The following is a 13811-nucleotide window of genomic DNA, read 5'->3' as shown; positions in this document are numbered from 1 at the left end:
TTTCAATACTGTATATAAAAATTTGATCCTAATTTCCCTAAACAAGATTTTAATTAGAAATATTCATATCCTAATGAATTATATATAGAATTAATTTTGATTTGTTTAAATTAATTTGGTTTTGGTGGGACAGTATGTATATATAAGTACAGAAATAGTTCTAAAACTGTGTTAATTATAAATAAACAGTTATTTAATAGACTACTGCACTTGAAACAAAAAAAAGTATTGCGTTTTTATTTACAAGCCAATTATTGTTCACTGGTTATATATAATGTCCTCGGCTCACTTTTATACAATTTTTTCTCTTCGGGACAAGGAAAAAGAGATGAAAGAAGTAATAAAACAACAGGATATACGTAAAGGAGGATGCACGTCACATACGTCATATATGTATGTATATTCAACATGAAGACAGAATTTACTTAATATTTACTCATTCATGTAGTATGAAAATTTCTTTTTAAAAACAAGTTTTTATGTTAAAATTTCATAAAATTAATTGTCTATGAATGATATTAGAAATAATATATTTTTTAACAATCTATTCCTAATTTTAAAAAATGTCAATGAACAATTGATAAAGTAAGAAATCAATGACCTCGAAACCCGTATGGATATCCCTCTTTCTCCTCCGCTTATAAAGATACATAATAATGTTAAAAATGTTCTATTAAAAAAAAACTCATTTTTCTAAATTAACATAATTCAAAGCTGATTTCTTAATATTGTATCAATAATAATAATAATAATAATAATTTTATATAATAAATGTATGTAATTTGTTATAAATATATTTAAAAATTCAATAATAACTTCATTTTCATTTAGATTCATAAATTTTTATCACGTTATTAAGAAAGTTTTTTATTTTTTGCATTTACAATTTTTTATGAGGAAGTACAAAAACTTTCGACTAAGAATAACTTTTCCTGAAATAATTAACTATTTATTTTCCACACAATGTTTCACTTCCTTAAACTAGAATGTTGATCTCAAGACATAGCTATAGGAACCTTCAATTGAAATATCGACGCGATCATATCACCAGAAAAATTAACTATAAAGGTAGATAAGATGTTTCGCGATTTTCAGTAAAATAAAAAAAAGAAAGAAAGAACACAATTCCTTGGATTGGGTGTCAGTAAAAGTCGAGGCCATGTTTTTCTAGAAGACTATATATATATAGTAACGATATAATTAAAAATATATATTGTGCAATTCGTCATCATAATTTTTAGCTATGTTGATAGTGGATACCTAACTTTTATGAAAAAAAAATATATATACTCAATAATTTTATAATATACTTTAATATATTATGCGAAATTAATATTATTAAATCTCAGGGTTCACGACTTATATTTTATCTTAACAATCAATCAATGACGTTAATTGATTCACGTACAATATATGTACTGCAAAATCAGTGATAATATTAGAAACTTTATCGCACGCATACCGTGAAGATTGTGTTATCCTATCGCATTATTTCAAATCCATTATAATTGTGATATTGACAATATACAAGTTTATTTGACAACAATTTATTATACAGCAAAAAAAACTTTTTGTTTGATTCTATCGCATAAAAAGGTCAGACGTAATACAAATCAAACAAATATCTATATAACGACAAATTTCGTCTAATATATATGAATCAGATCAAGATATTTTTGAAAAAGAGAGCAAATTCTTCGCGGGAAACTAAAAGTGTATTCCAAAACTAATTTTAAAAATTCACGACCAAAAGAGAAAAAATGTTATTTCGAATAACAATTAGAAAAAAAAATTCCATTTACGAAATTGAAGAATTTTCTTAGAGGCATTTTCTATCGTACTTTTCCCAGGAATTGTTTGATCTATGAAAAAGCTATCATTGAAATCTGAAGTGAAATAATATAATAATCTCATTTGAAGTGCACGCGAGTCCTTCGTTAGCGTTAAAGTGCGATAATCAACAAACCGTAACAATCGTTAATCGGCTTGTGGCACTTGTGTAGTGGCGGGAGAATAATATTAAAGGCCTTATATGATAATCGATCTATTAATTATTTCAAATTTCAAAGAGTCCCAAAAAAACAAACATTAATATCATAAAAAATAATATTCAATTAATTTCAATATTTTTCAATTACAATAGTAAATTGAAATAAGATTTGAAGGATGTATAAAATACTTGTCAACGAAATGCTATTTACATTTATTTATTTATGTCGTACATTTACACTAAACAAAATTCTTATATACAATACTGATACTTAAATTATAACTGTCTCACTTTTTACTTATAAACTTGTAATATTAACGCAAATTCAAACATATTATAAACATTAAATTCTTAAACGCTCTCAATTATCCAAATATTTAAAATAAACTTTCAGAAAACTTTTCTTTATAAATACAAATTTTTTTTTATCTAAATCAAAATGTTAGTTTCATTAAAAAAAAATATCCATAAACTGTCGTGTCAAAATGTAAACTATTTTCTACTTTTGTTAATTTGAAACACAAAAATGTAATATATATTAACTATACAAATAAGAAATTGTTCAAGCCAACCCTATCCGAAATTGACTACTGGCAATTTTTGGTAGGGAATCTTTGATATATTGAAATTAAAATTCAATCAGATTAAATTTAAATCATCAATTCTTAAATTATTGTAGTAATTAAATTCATTTTTCTCTTCTCTTTTATTTTTATAACTGTAATTATTTTTAATTTTTTTTTTAATTGTAATTAATTTAATTTTTATAATTGCGAAGTAAATTATAAATTCTTTAATGATTTACACGTTCTGATAAAATCAAATGATAATTTCTACCAAGGGTTTCAGCGACCTCGATAAATAAATCTCTTTTTTAAATTATATAAATTGAAAAATAATAAAATTTTCCCGGATTTTCATTTTTACTAAAAAAAAGAAGAAAAAATGTGGTCCTTCAATATTTTTAATGAAACTGATTTGAATTTGTTCTATTGAGTACTGATAACACAGATTTTAACCTGTTTTATAAAGTATTGATAAAACAGATTCGAAGCTGTTTTATCGAATATTGATAAAACCGATTTAAATTTATTTTATCAGTCTTCGATAAAATGTGACATTTCAATATACTGGAATTTTCTGGAATAGAATACATATTCCGTATTATTTGGGTTCTGTATTTAGTATGGCAAGCTCGTTTCTACCGTAACATGATCTGTCCGACATAGAGTTCATTGACGAAGGTCGCGTCTTTCCTTTACAGAGTACAATTTTTTTTTCTTTTTTGCCGATTGCATCGAAACTTTGTGAGGACGATAATAATTATTACGGCACGTCATCGTGACTTTGAAATCACAAACACTCGCTACATATATATGATGTACACAAAATCGCACTTTAAAAATCACAATCGTAATATATTGTAAATTTAAATTAAACTCTTCTTCTTTCACAATTCTTATTCCTATTATTCGAATTAGATATATACGTACCAAATAATTTAAATATTCAAATCATCAATGGCAGAGGGCAGAGGCAGTTATTGCACCCATACTCTTAATTAAAACCGTTTAGACAAAAAATGACAAATTATCCTTACTGATTTGAATTTTTCCGTACATAAAAATCGTTCGAATACCTTTTTTTAAATCCTAGTTCGTGGAATTGATATAACATAATATCTACTTTTCTTTCTCTTATAATTATACGCATTGAATGGAAATACCTAACTATTTTTACAGAACACTTGACAAAATTTTCTTTTACAAATAATTTTTCTTCTCATCAGAGAAAAATTTTTAACAAAATTTTCTAAATTTCCGTAAAACTTGTTAAGGAATTTCCTTCAGTGAGACAAAAAAAATGTGCAACAAAAAGATTGAAAGTAATCTCTACATATGTGATAACCTAATATGATAGTCTAAGATATTTATTTTTAATAATTCTACTTTCACACTTTAGACTCAAGTATTTTATGATTTTTGAAAAAAGTGTCAACAAGAAAATACAAATTTTTTTTACGAATTATAAATTAAAAAACTTGAAAATTAATAAACTAATTAAGGAAAAATATTATAAACTATTAATAAACTCTAGGATTTATTGTAATGAATTTTTGGCACTTTTTTATAAATACAATAAAATATTTGAGTAAAATTGTTTTATTTTAATAAATTTTCGTAAATTGTGAAATTTTAATTATTATACTTGATTTTAAAAGTAGAAATTGAATGATTTTTGATTGATAAAATTCACACGTTAATCATTCATCGACAATGACTGAATTATATGTAGCATAATGTATAATTAATTATACAAGCATTAATTATTTTATTAAAAGAGATCATTCCTTGTAATAAAGTAAATGAGCCAAAATCTTAGGATCAGAATTTTTATTATAGATTCTTCGTTCTTAAAGTATCATGAGGTAAAAATTTTCTCTTCACTTTTCAAACGTTTCTATTATCGTTTTATTCATTGAAGAATGATCCGTTATCTATAGTAGATATATTTATATAAGAAATATGTGATCCTGATGGAAATAATGGGCACGTATCACGGTCCAATGATCATTGGAGGTATAATGTCGAGCGTACCATGAGCAAGTGGATCAAAATAATCTCTGTACGCTCTACAGAAACAACATTGTCTCTGTCACTTGTTTAATTAAAAAAAAAAAAAACTGACATTGGAAAAATTCCAGATGGATCATTATAATTTTTGTACAATGTCAAATTTGTCTTTGAAGCCTAGTGATTCTTTTTTTGGATCATATTTTTTCTTCATTGCTAATTTTGCTCTTACTTCTTTCACAGTCAAATTTAAGTTCAATTCTTCCTTTTCATTCTCCATTTTGCCATTTCTGGTACCATTTGACGATTGTTCGTTCTTGATATTTCCACTTCCATTTTTGTGACTCTCGTCGGAATTTTCATTCGTTAACGTTGCAGTGGGTGCTGTTGATAAGCCACTGTGTGATGTATCATTCGAGTCGATTGATTTTTGCATATTCTAAAATAGAAGAACAATTTTTTCAATTCAATAAAACTTTCACTAAATAAACAAATAAATAATAATAAAATAAAAAAAAGATTAGTAATTAAATAATAAAAAAAATCTCCTGTGTATTTTTTCATATTCTCCAATTTAATCTGATTAATTGATATTTTGAATTTTTATGACTGTTTCAATTGCTGTTTGAATTTTCAAGAAATTAAGTCTCGGTTAATGACCCGTGACAAATGTCCATGAGTTGAAACGATCGAATGGAATCATTGATAATTTCCACGTGACCCACATTAGAGAGTATCAACCATTCCGGAGATGCACGTTGCGTATCAAGGACTGTCACACCTATTCACATTGCGCTTTTTTATCATGGAATTTTTTCAATTGGTTTTTTAATTCACATTATAATTATTTACCTTTCTAATATTAATCTCGTTTTATCTGTCGATTAAAGCATTGAAAATAGAATAATTTATTCTTATTTTGAAAGGACCATAACAAAAGAAGAAATTTAGTATTTAATGTTTCCGAACTTTATATTTTTCTATTTTCACGCTATGTAGTTTGTTATTCAATAGTTGACATATAGTATTTCAATAAAAACTGTTTACTTCAATAAGTGAAGATTAATTTTCCTTCAAAGGTGAAATATGAATAAACGTGTGACATATATACATAAAAGAGGTGTTGCAATTAACACTAATAATATTAATCATTGCTCATTTACGACTGATTTCATAATATGTAATCTTATTTAATTTAACCCCACGCATAGTGGGACAATAAATATTTTTTCGAAAGGAAAAAATTGAAAAATTTTGTTTTTATCAATTTTTATTTTAATTTTTATATAAAACTGTTGTACAAATTTTTTTGTAAATTAAAAATTTCGAAATTTACCAAAAAAAATTGTGAAGGAAATTGAAATTAAAAGAAAAACATGAGTTTAGTAAAAAATATAATTAAAAAAATGAGTAACCAATTGGAACGCACAAACACATTTTATGACCAAGATTAACCAGTTATCGACCTAAAAAGTAACTCATTTACCTTCGAAACAAATGTCAGGTGTTTATCGATAGAAACTGATTTTCACTAAAAAAAAAATTCTACTTGAAACTTTTGTTCTAAAAATATGTAAATTTCGTTCATGCTTAAAAATATTAAATTTCAATTATATTGAACAAAATAAGCCATCAGTAATCAACAAAAATTTAATTACGATAAATAAACAAGTTGAATAAAAATTTTTAAATTTGTCTATTCTAAAAATGTTAATTTACTTCCATATAAGGAAAATTGATTTCTTATTAATTAATAGTGGAATTCCCCGCATGACGAAACAAACGTCAAAAGACAGGAAGTTTATATACCAGCATATTGTGGAGATTTCAGCAAAGAGAATGATTATTAATAATCATAAAAATCAGTGATTCATTTTTATCATGTGAATTATATAATTTTCATATGGCACAAGCATGTCATTATGAAATTTAAAATCAATTCAAATATGTTGTCTTTTGAAATCAAATTTAAAAAATTCCATAATTAATTTCGCATGTGACGGAAAATTTCAAAATAAAGTAAATTTAAAAAAAAAACATCAAAATAAATTCTATGAGAACGCTTTCGAAATTCATCAACAAGTTTCTGCACGTTTTTCTTGTCACCACAAATGCAATGCTCTACTTGGATAATGATGAGAGCTACGTGTGTAGCCGTGAAAAATTTTACTCGCGTAAGTATACCATCCAACCATTTCAGTAAAATGCCTCATTGTCGGTTTCGTTAATTTATTCTTGCGGTATGCAATTTTAAATTAAAAAAAAAACTTCAAACAGAATTAATAACTTTTTCGGTTTGCATTAAAAAATTTTAATATTTACGTCAGGAAGAAAATCCATTGAAAGTGTTTCAGATGAAATCAATGAAAATGTAAAGAAAATGTATTTGTGGATAAAAAAAATATGCTGTAAATTTTATTTATACCCATAAGTCATCTTCGAAAGATGAATTTACGATGATTCCATAACTATTTAAACTTTACTATCATCAGCGGTATGATAAATTAAAGGTTACGTAAAATTAAGTAAAAAATACAATTTACTTGTCACTGTGATTCACAGAATTCATAAGAATAAATTTACTTATTTTTAGAATAATACATAACAACTGGTCAATGTTTCGACGATTTTTAATTGATAAATTTTCTAAAGAATTCCTAATTACGTATAATAATAATTTTGTTAACACATATCCTATTTTCAAATTTATTGTTTTTTAAACTTCCAATTTTACTTTTATTATAAACAATTAAGTCAGGAACTTGATAAAATCAAGCGTATAATATTTTGTGTGCATAAAAGGAATATTTAAAAGAAATTAGTTCTTTCTGGGTAAATTATACTATTTCCTGAATAATTGGAATATATGAAAAGGACGAGGTCGCATAAGTCCCGGAAAAAACGAGACAAGATTCAATCGTCCGTATAGTATAGTCTTTTGAAAAGCATTACGCAGCTCACATGGGTACCCAACAACTGTTGTATATGTGTACATCTGCAAATGCGGATTTTATGTAAGTGGCGGAAGTCTAGTGCGCATGTGCCTCTATAGATGTTCGGATAAAATACATACGTAATTGGTCACGAGGTAAACAATAATGATGAGCCATATGGCCATTATTTAAGATTTTATTTAAGACCTATATTCTCATTTTCATTCATGCACTTTATATCCGCAATACAACTTCCGCAAATTAACAACCGTTCATAAAACACTTTATTGCAAGACAATTTCTCACTTCTTCACCAAATATAAAAATTTTTTAACTCTATTAAACATATTTTTTTCAAACATATAAACAGGTATTCCAAAAGTTGAAATAATTTTTTTTTCAATTCTAACAAAAAGATAATTTTAATGTCAATAATTTACGATTCTACAATTCGCATTAAGAGAGTAAGAAGATAAATACTTCAACAGGACGTTATCGAGAACACTAATAAGTTATGATTTTCTAAACCTAAATTCACCTACATAATTTTTGAATTACATAATCAACCTATCCTAATCTCAATCATTTCAGTGATTTGTTATTTTCTACAATTTTTTTACAGCCATGTCATAATTATTTATCAAGCTTTAATAGTGACGACTTGAAAATGTTTAGAATAGAGTTTGTTATATAGATATTAATTAATCTGTGAAAAGTAATTATTTTCAAAAAGAGAAAATTTTCCTTTATACACATTTCAGTTTTAATCGATGAAACGATTTGCTATCGTTGAAGATAGAAGATTAGATAGTATATGCAAAGATAGAGGTTTAAGTTTGTAATGTACTCCTGCTAATGATACCTATGAAAGTGAAGAATCAGTATTAAAATTCAAATATTTACCTTATTTTTATAAAGTTAAAAAAATTAATTAAATTATTATGAAATATTTTTTATTTTTCGTGCTACTTTCATTTATTTTTTTTTTAATTAACTCTCCAGCGGACTCAAAATGAACCATAAACTACAAAAAAAAAAAAAAAAAATTTATCAACATTTTTGTACTCACATCTTATGTGACTATTTGGAGAACAATAAAAATCTTTCATAAGAAAATGATAAAAGAAGACTAATGTCGCCAGAAATATTCGCGTTTATTCAAGCTTTCATTTACTCAACAAGATTGTAATCATTTTTATCTTAGGGTAGGAATTTTTATTGTCTCTAAAAAACCTTTTCTACCATCTTTTCTCTGAGAGGTTAAAATATAAAAAATAATTTAAACAGCAGATGTATTAAAACATGTTGATTCAATAGCATGTTTTTCTTATATATTTTCAGTGTATTATGAAAATTGTTTGCCTGTAAAATTGTATGAATCTATTTTTTTCAAATGTTTCCTCTTCTGGAAATGAATTAGAAAAAACAAGTGAACAAGTGTTATTTTCAGAAACTGAAAGTTGACATGAACCGCGAGCAACGTAACTCTCGCATTCTCGAGAACGAAACAATATTCAATCAACTTCCATAAGAAGTATGGCAATCTTATCTGATGATTCTCATTCTCACGAGAAAAATATTGTATGTATATTTAAAATAGTTCATTTAATTATACAACTGTTTTTTTGTATTGCCAATGAAAAAATATGTTTTGTATTTTTATCATTGAGAATTAATTTTCTATAAATCTACAGAATTTTTTCAAGTGTATTGAGAATTTGAGAAAACATATTTTTTAATGCGTATATATTTTTAAAAATATTTTATTTATTTATTTATTTATTTATTTATATAAGTCAGAGTAGAAAAAATTCTGATTTTATGAAAATTGAATGTAATGAAAGATCGTATTACGTGATAATTGACAATTGAAAATAGTTGTTATTCCTATAGTAAACCGGACCTAATTTCTCGTGCAATTATCACCTGTGAGTAATGAGAAACTTAACTACATTGTTTTAGTGCTAATCATGACGGCTGCAGGTTTCTCTGAACGCGATTTGTCCTCGTGTTTTGCGTGCAAGTGTGCGTGACAAAATCGTGTAAAGAAAGCGAAGAATAAGAAGAAGATTCTTCGTAGATGGTGTACCATGAAGAGAATGACCTTCCCTCTTACTTTTTAGCCACAAGTGGAAGCCGGTTTTTCATTCTCCAATCTGCCGTAATGTGCGCTCAAATCGAATCCCCTAATATTCCTTTTACATATTATATCGATCAACACGCAGACGTTCGATTTTCAACTATGTATTTCAAAACATCCAAGTGAAACTGACAACCATAAAATTCTACAGCATTTCCTATTAGCCTACATACATGCACACCACATGGAGAATGAAATTGCACAACAGTAGCATTTTACGCGGCTATACATACCACCTGGTCCAAGGATATCGTTCAAGACACCTGGTACTAATCAAATTAAATTTAAATGCATACTTATTTATTAAAAACATTATTACTCCCTAAAACTCGTTAGTTACAATTTTATTAAGTAGGATAGATATCTACACGAATTTAGAAATTCTAAAATTTTAAGGAAAGAAGAAGAAGAAGAAACAAAAAGTCACGGAAATACATATTGAAAAAATCATGTGGTGCGTTCAAATTGAAAGCATGACTTTAGATTTTAAGAAAACAGTTATTATAAAATTTATATGCATACAATGGAAAAGGTTATGTCCACTCATTGCAACTCGTGTCTGCTAATAATAAAATGAACAGCGTTTAGTGTTCGACTGCACGCAGTTGAAAGGGTGAAAGACGAAAGATGACATCACTCTAGTCAATAGTAAGTATAGGGAATAAAGTGCATTCTTGCAATATATTATGTATTACACATAAACCAATCACGAATGATATAATACACGTAATTCCATCAAATAATTAACACTCTAGTTAAAAGATTTTTTTGACCTCAAAAAGACCTCATAATATAAAAACCCGTCAACGTGGTACACAATGATGAAATTCATTATCATATGATTTTTCGAAAACTTTCGCTCATGAAACCTGTAAATATATGCCTACTTTTATGAATTTTTAATCAACTTTAAATTTAGAAGTCATTTACTTGTTTAAAAAATTAAATCATTATATTCATCTTTTTTGTATTCTATGAGTTACTTCAGACAATAAATTTCTCAATGCGGTTCAATTTTTCCAAGACATTATATAAAATTCATATAAAACTCTCGCGTTATAATTATATTATCAATTTATTTTTCATTTCGTGCTACTTCCTTCTTATATTTTTTCCTGATTAAATCATCTAAAGTATATAATTTATAAACTTTACCCGCAATATTACTAATTCAGTCTTATATTAAATTACAATTGAATGTACAGTTAATAACAAAATAGAATAAAAAATGCGTTGTAAATGTAATGCATGATTTTCAAATAAAATTTTCTTTTCAGAATTTTCTAAATGAAAAGTTATAATAGTCTAATTGTAAAATTAATTAATATAATTACAGGGTCAATGTATTCTGGTTGTTTTAATTAATTAAATGAAAATGGCAACGAAATTTAAGTTTCAGTAAGAAATAACAAAATAAAAAATGATTTAAAATAAATGGCGCATTCCTGTTCTCAAATTGACAGTGGCTCATAACCATTTTGATAAAAATGGTAATGAACACGTGTTTTGTATGTTAACTAATGGCCACGTATCTGATGACTTTTCAGTAATTAGTCTTATCTGTCAAATCCTCACAAAAGTAACACACTTGAACAAATGAAATGTATTTTTCAGAATCTTTAAAAAAATATTAAAATTTAATTTATAAACAATTAAATATTTAACGCTATTATTAAGTGTACGTTCTTTAATTCACAAACAAATCGTCTCTATCCATTTTAATAATTACATTATTTCAATGACGAAAAAAGGAACAATACAAAAATAGTATAAAAATTCAAAAACACAACACGAAATTGATCAATAAAAAGAACTAATAACACCAGCGAAAAACTGATTTCCGTTTACGATTGTCTATATGTAAACAAACACGAAAGTAAAAACCGATAACTGAGACAAACTAGTTTAATCAATATTTTATGTCAATGAAAACAACGCAATACTTAAAACTTTCTTTAAAAATATGTTTTCAAATAAGAATTTTAAGGGGACATCAATTTTCAAATCCAAATTATCAAAAAGCAGCATAAATTATTATGATAATTAACTTAAAACCATTAAAAAGTAATTTAAATTAAAAAATATCATTTTTTACGAGAAATCGTAAAATATACTTGAGTTAATTTGAAATTAAATATTTCAACCGGAATTGCGTATAGATTAAACCAACCGGAATTATGTATAGATAAGACCAACCGGAATTTCAAATATTTTTATCCGGAATTTCTAGAAAGTGGACATTAAAATTGTTTTCTAATTACAATTTAAGTCACAGATATTTCAGTTAATTTAATTCCATAAAAATTATGTAACTTGAGTAATATGTTACTTAATTAAAAACAGCATACAATAATTCCATCAAGATTTTCTTTATCTAAATAATTATGTATATCTTTAAATGAAATAAATTGTTATATATTGTTCGATTAACGATTTCTAAATCTAAGCAATTGCTACATCAATTAAATATTATTTGTTTATAAAATAACTTGTTAAATCTGATTTAAACTAATTTATTAACCAACTCTATTAATTGGTAGCAATTTATTAAAAAATGAGCAAACTCAATAATTAATTATTACTAATAGTAATTTTGAGATCAGATTAAAATGGAGAATTCGACAAAATACACATGATTTGAAACTTGATACTATAAAATGAAAAAAATAAATTGTTGGAATACCAACCTCATCGATGGAGCCGTTACTGCCATCACATCGAGCTTCCTCGTCAACGGTGGCAGGATTTCTCTCCGGTGTCTTGATCACCTTGACGTTCGCCATGGTGCCCTTGATGATGATGTTATTGGCCCTGAAATAATCGTCCGCCTCCTGGTCCACAACAAGGAGTTTCGTCTCGCTCGGAAACGCTTTGATGCGATCGACCACCTGTTTGTGCGTCTCATTCGCAATGTTGATTTCGTTAACTTCCACAATTCGATCGCCTTGATGAAGACCGGCCGCTTCACTTGGTGAACCATCATCAACTTTCCCAATGAATTGACCGGTTTTACCTTTCTCGGCATGAAGATTAAATCCATAGCCATCGAAATCATCCCATTTTACAATGTGGCATAGTCGGGCACAAGGCACTTTTTGATCGCCCTTTAATAACGACATGATCACTTTTTTTCAACAAAAAAACAATTGTTTTCACAAAATTTTTCTTGTCAAATTCTCTTTTCTTCTTTCTTCCTCTTTTTCAAACACCAGAACCGCACGCACACGACACGCGCGAACGACTGATGCTGATAATCGTCAACCTCGTGTTCCCTACCTGCTGCCTTCTTTTCCTTTCCCTCACTCGTTTTCACGTCAGGTTGCACGATTTGCTTTATCTATTCCAACCCGGCACCAAACAAACAATGGAAAAATCTTTTTAAATGTACAACCTAATTTTATGCTTCTGGCACAAGTTGTATTATTTTTTCCTTAATTTCTTTAGTTTTTAATATTTCTTCTCATATAGTCTGTTATTTTCTTACTTCAAGTTTAAAAATTCTTTTTTCGATTATGACTTTATGCGGGAGATGATGATGAGACTCTTGAAAATTTAGAAGCATCGAAAATAGATTTTGCGGAAGTTTTGTTGCGATATGAGGAACACACGGTATAAATCGTCGGAGACACAAAACACGACGGAATAAAACGTATTTAGTGCTGACTTAGTCACTTAAAAGAGGACAGAGTCAATTTTTTTTCTTTTTTGTACAAGATAATAATTGGGGGAAGACGCCTGGCGCCTTCGTACGGCAGGTGTATGAAACCTGTACAGGTATCAAAAATATAATACCTGCAATCGATTGAAGGATTCATTCAAAATTCATTCTTAAAATGGTCACATTTTAAATGAATTATTTTCTAACTTTGCAAAGAAGATTTAGGCGCTGTTGAGCTGCACAATTGTAGAATATTCTGGTTAACAAAACTTTCTGGTGAAAAATAGTATTGTTTAAACAACCAGAAAAAGTGGTAAGGGTATTTTTTGGGTAGATTAACCAACCAGTTTTTTTTAGTATATAATAAGAAAAACTTATTTTAAGACAAACAAAGCAAAAATGTATGTCTGACTTTATGTTTAAATTAAATTTAAATTACCGGTTATTCAATCGCGTCGATGACGAATCGTTTGAATTTTCTTTTACAAAAAAAAACCATTTTCTTGAAAAATTATAA

General features: G+C 27.0%; 2 protein-coding genes across 2 annotated transcripts in view; both read right to left on the bottom strand.

The window, feature by feature from the left end:
- Positions 1-13811, bottom strand: part of LOC127277860 (twitchin) — a 103936-nt gene that overhangs the window by 78432 nt on the left and 11693 nt on the right. The gene's annotated exons all lie outside the window — the stretch shown is intronic.
- On the bottom strand, positions 2192-13310 carry LOC127277998 (Na(+)/H(+) exchange regulatory cofactor NHE-RF1). Its single transcript, XM_051299483.1, has 2 exons — positions 12324-13310; positions 2192-5002 (listed from the first exon to the last, which is right to left on the bottom strand). The coding sequence occupies exons 1-2, from the start codon at positions 12753-12755 to the stop codon at positions 4703-4705; spliced, it is 732 nt and encodes a 243-aa protein (XP_051155440.1). The 5' UTR covers positions 12756-13310; the 3' UTR covers positions 2192-4702.

Source organism: Leptopilina boulardi, unplaced genomic scaffold, assembly GCF_019393585.1.
Source record: "Leptopilina boulardi isolate dan_hultmark-lab unplaced genomic scaffold, ZJU_Lbou_2.1 LbouV2_112, whole genome shotgun sequence".
Classification (NCBI taxonomy): domain Eukaryota; kingdom Metazoa; phylum Arthropoda; class Insecta; order Hymenoptera; family Figitidae; genus Leptopilina; species Leptopilina boulardi.
This window is presented reverse-complemented; position numbering and strand designations above follow the sequence as displayed.

Excerpts from the sequence above, each read along its gene's own strand:
- LOC127277998 (XM_051299483.1), bottom strand. The coding sequence starts at position 12,755 with ATGTCGTTATTAAAGGGCGATCAAAAAGTGCCTTGTGCCCGACTATGC. Across the intron at positions 5,003-12,323 it reads GTAACGGCTCCATCGATGAG|AATATGCAAAAATCAATCGA; the intron begins GTTGGTATTCCA and ends CTTCTATTTTAG.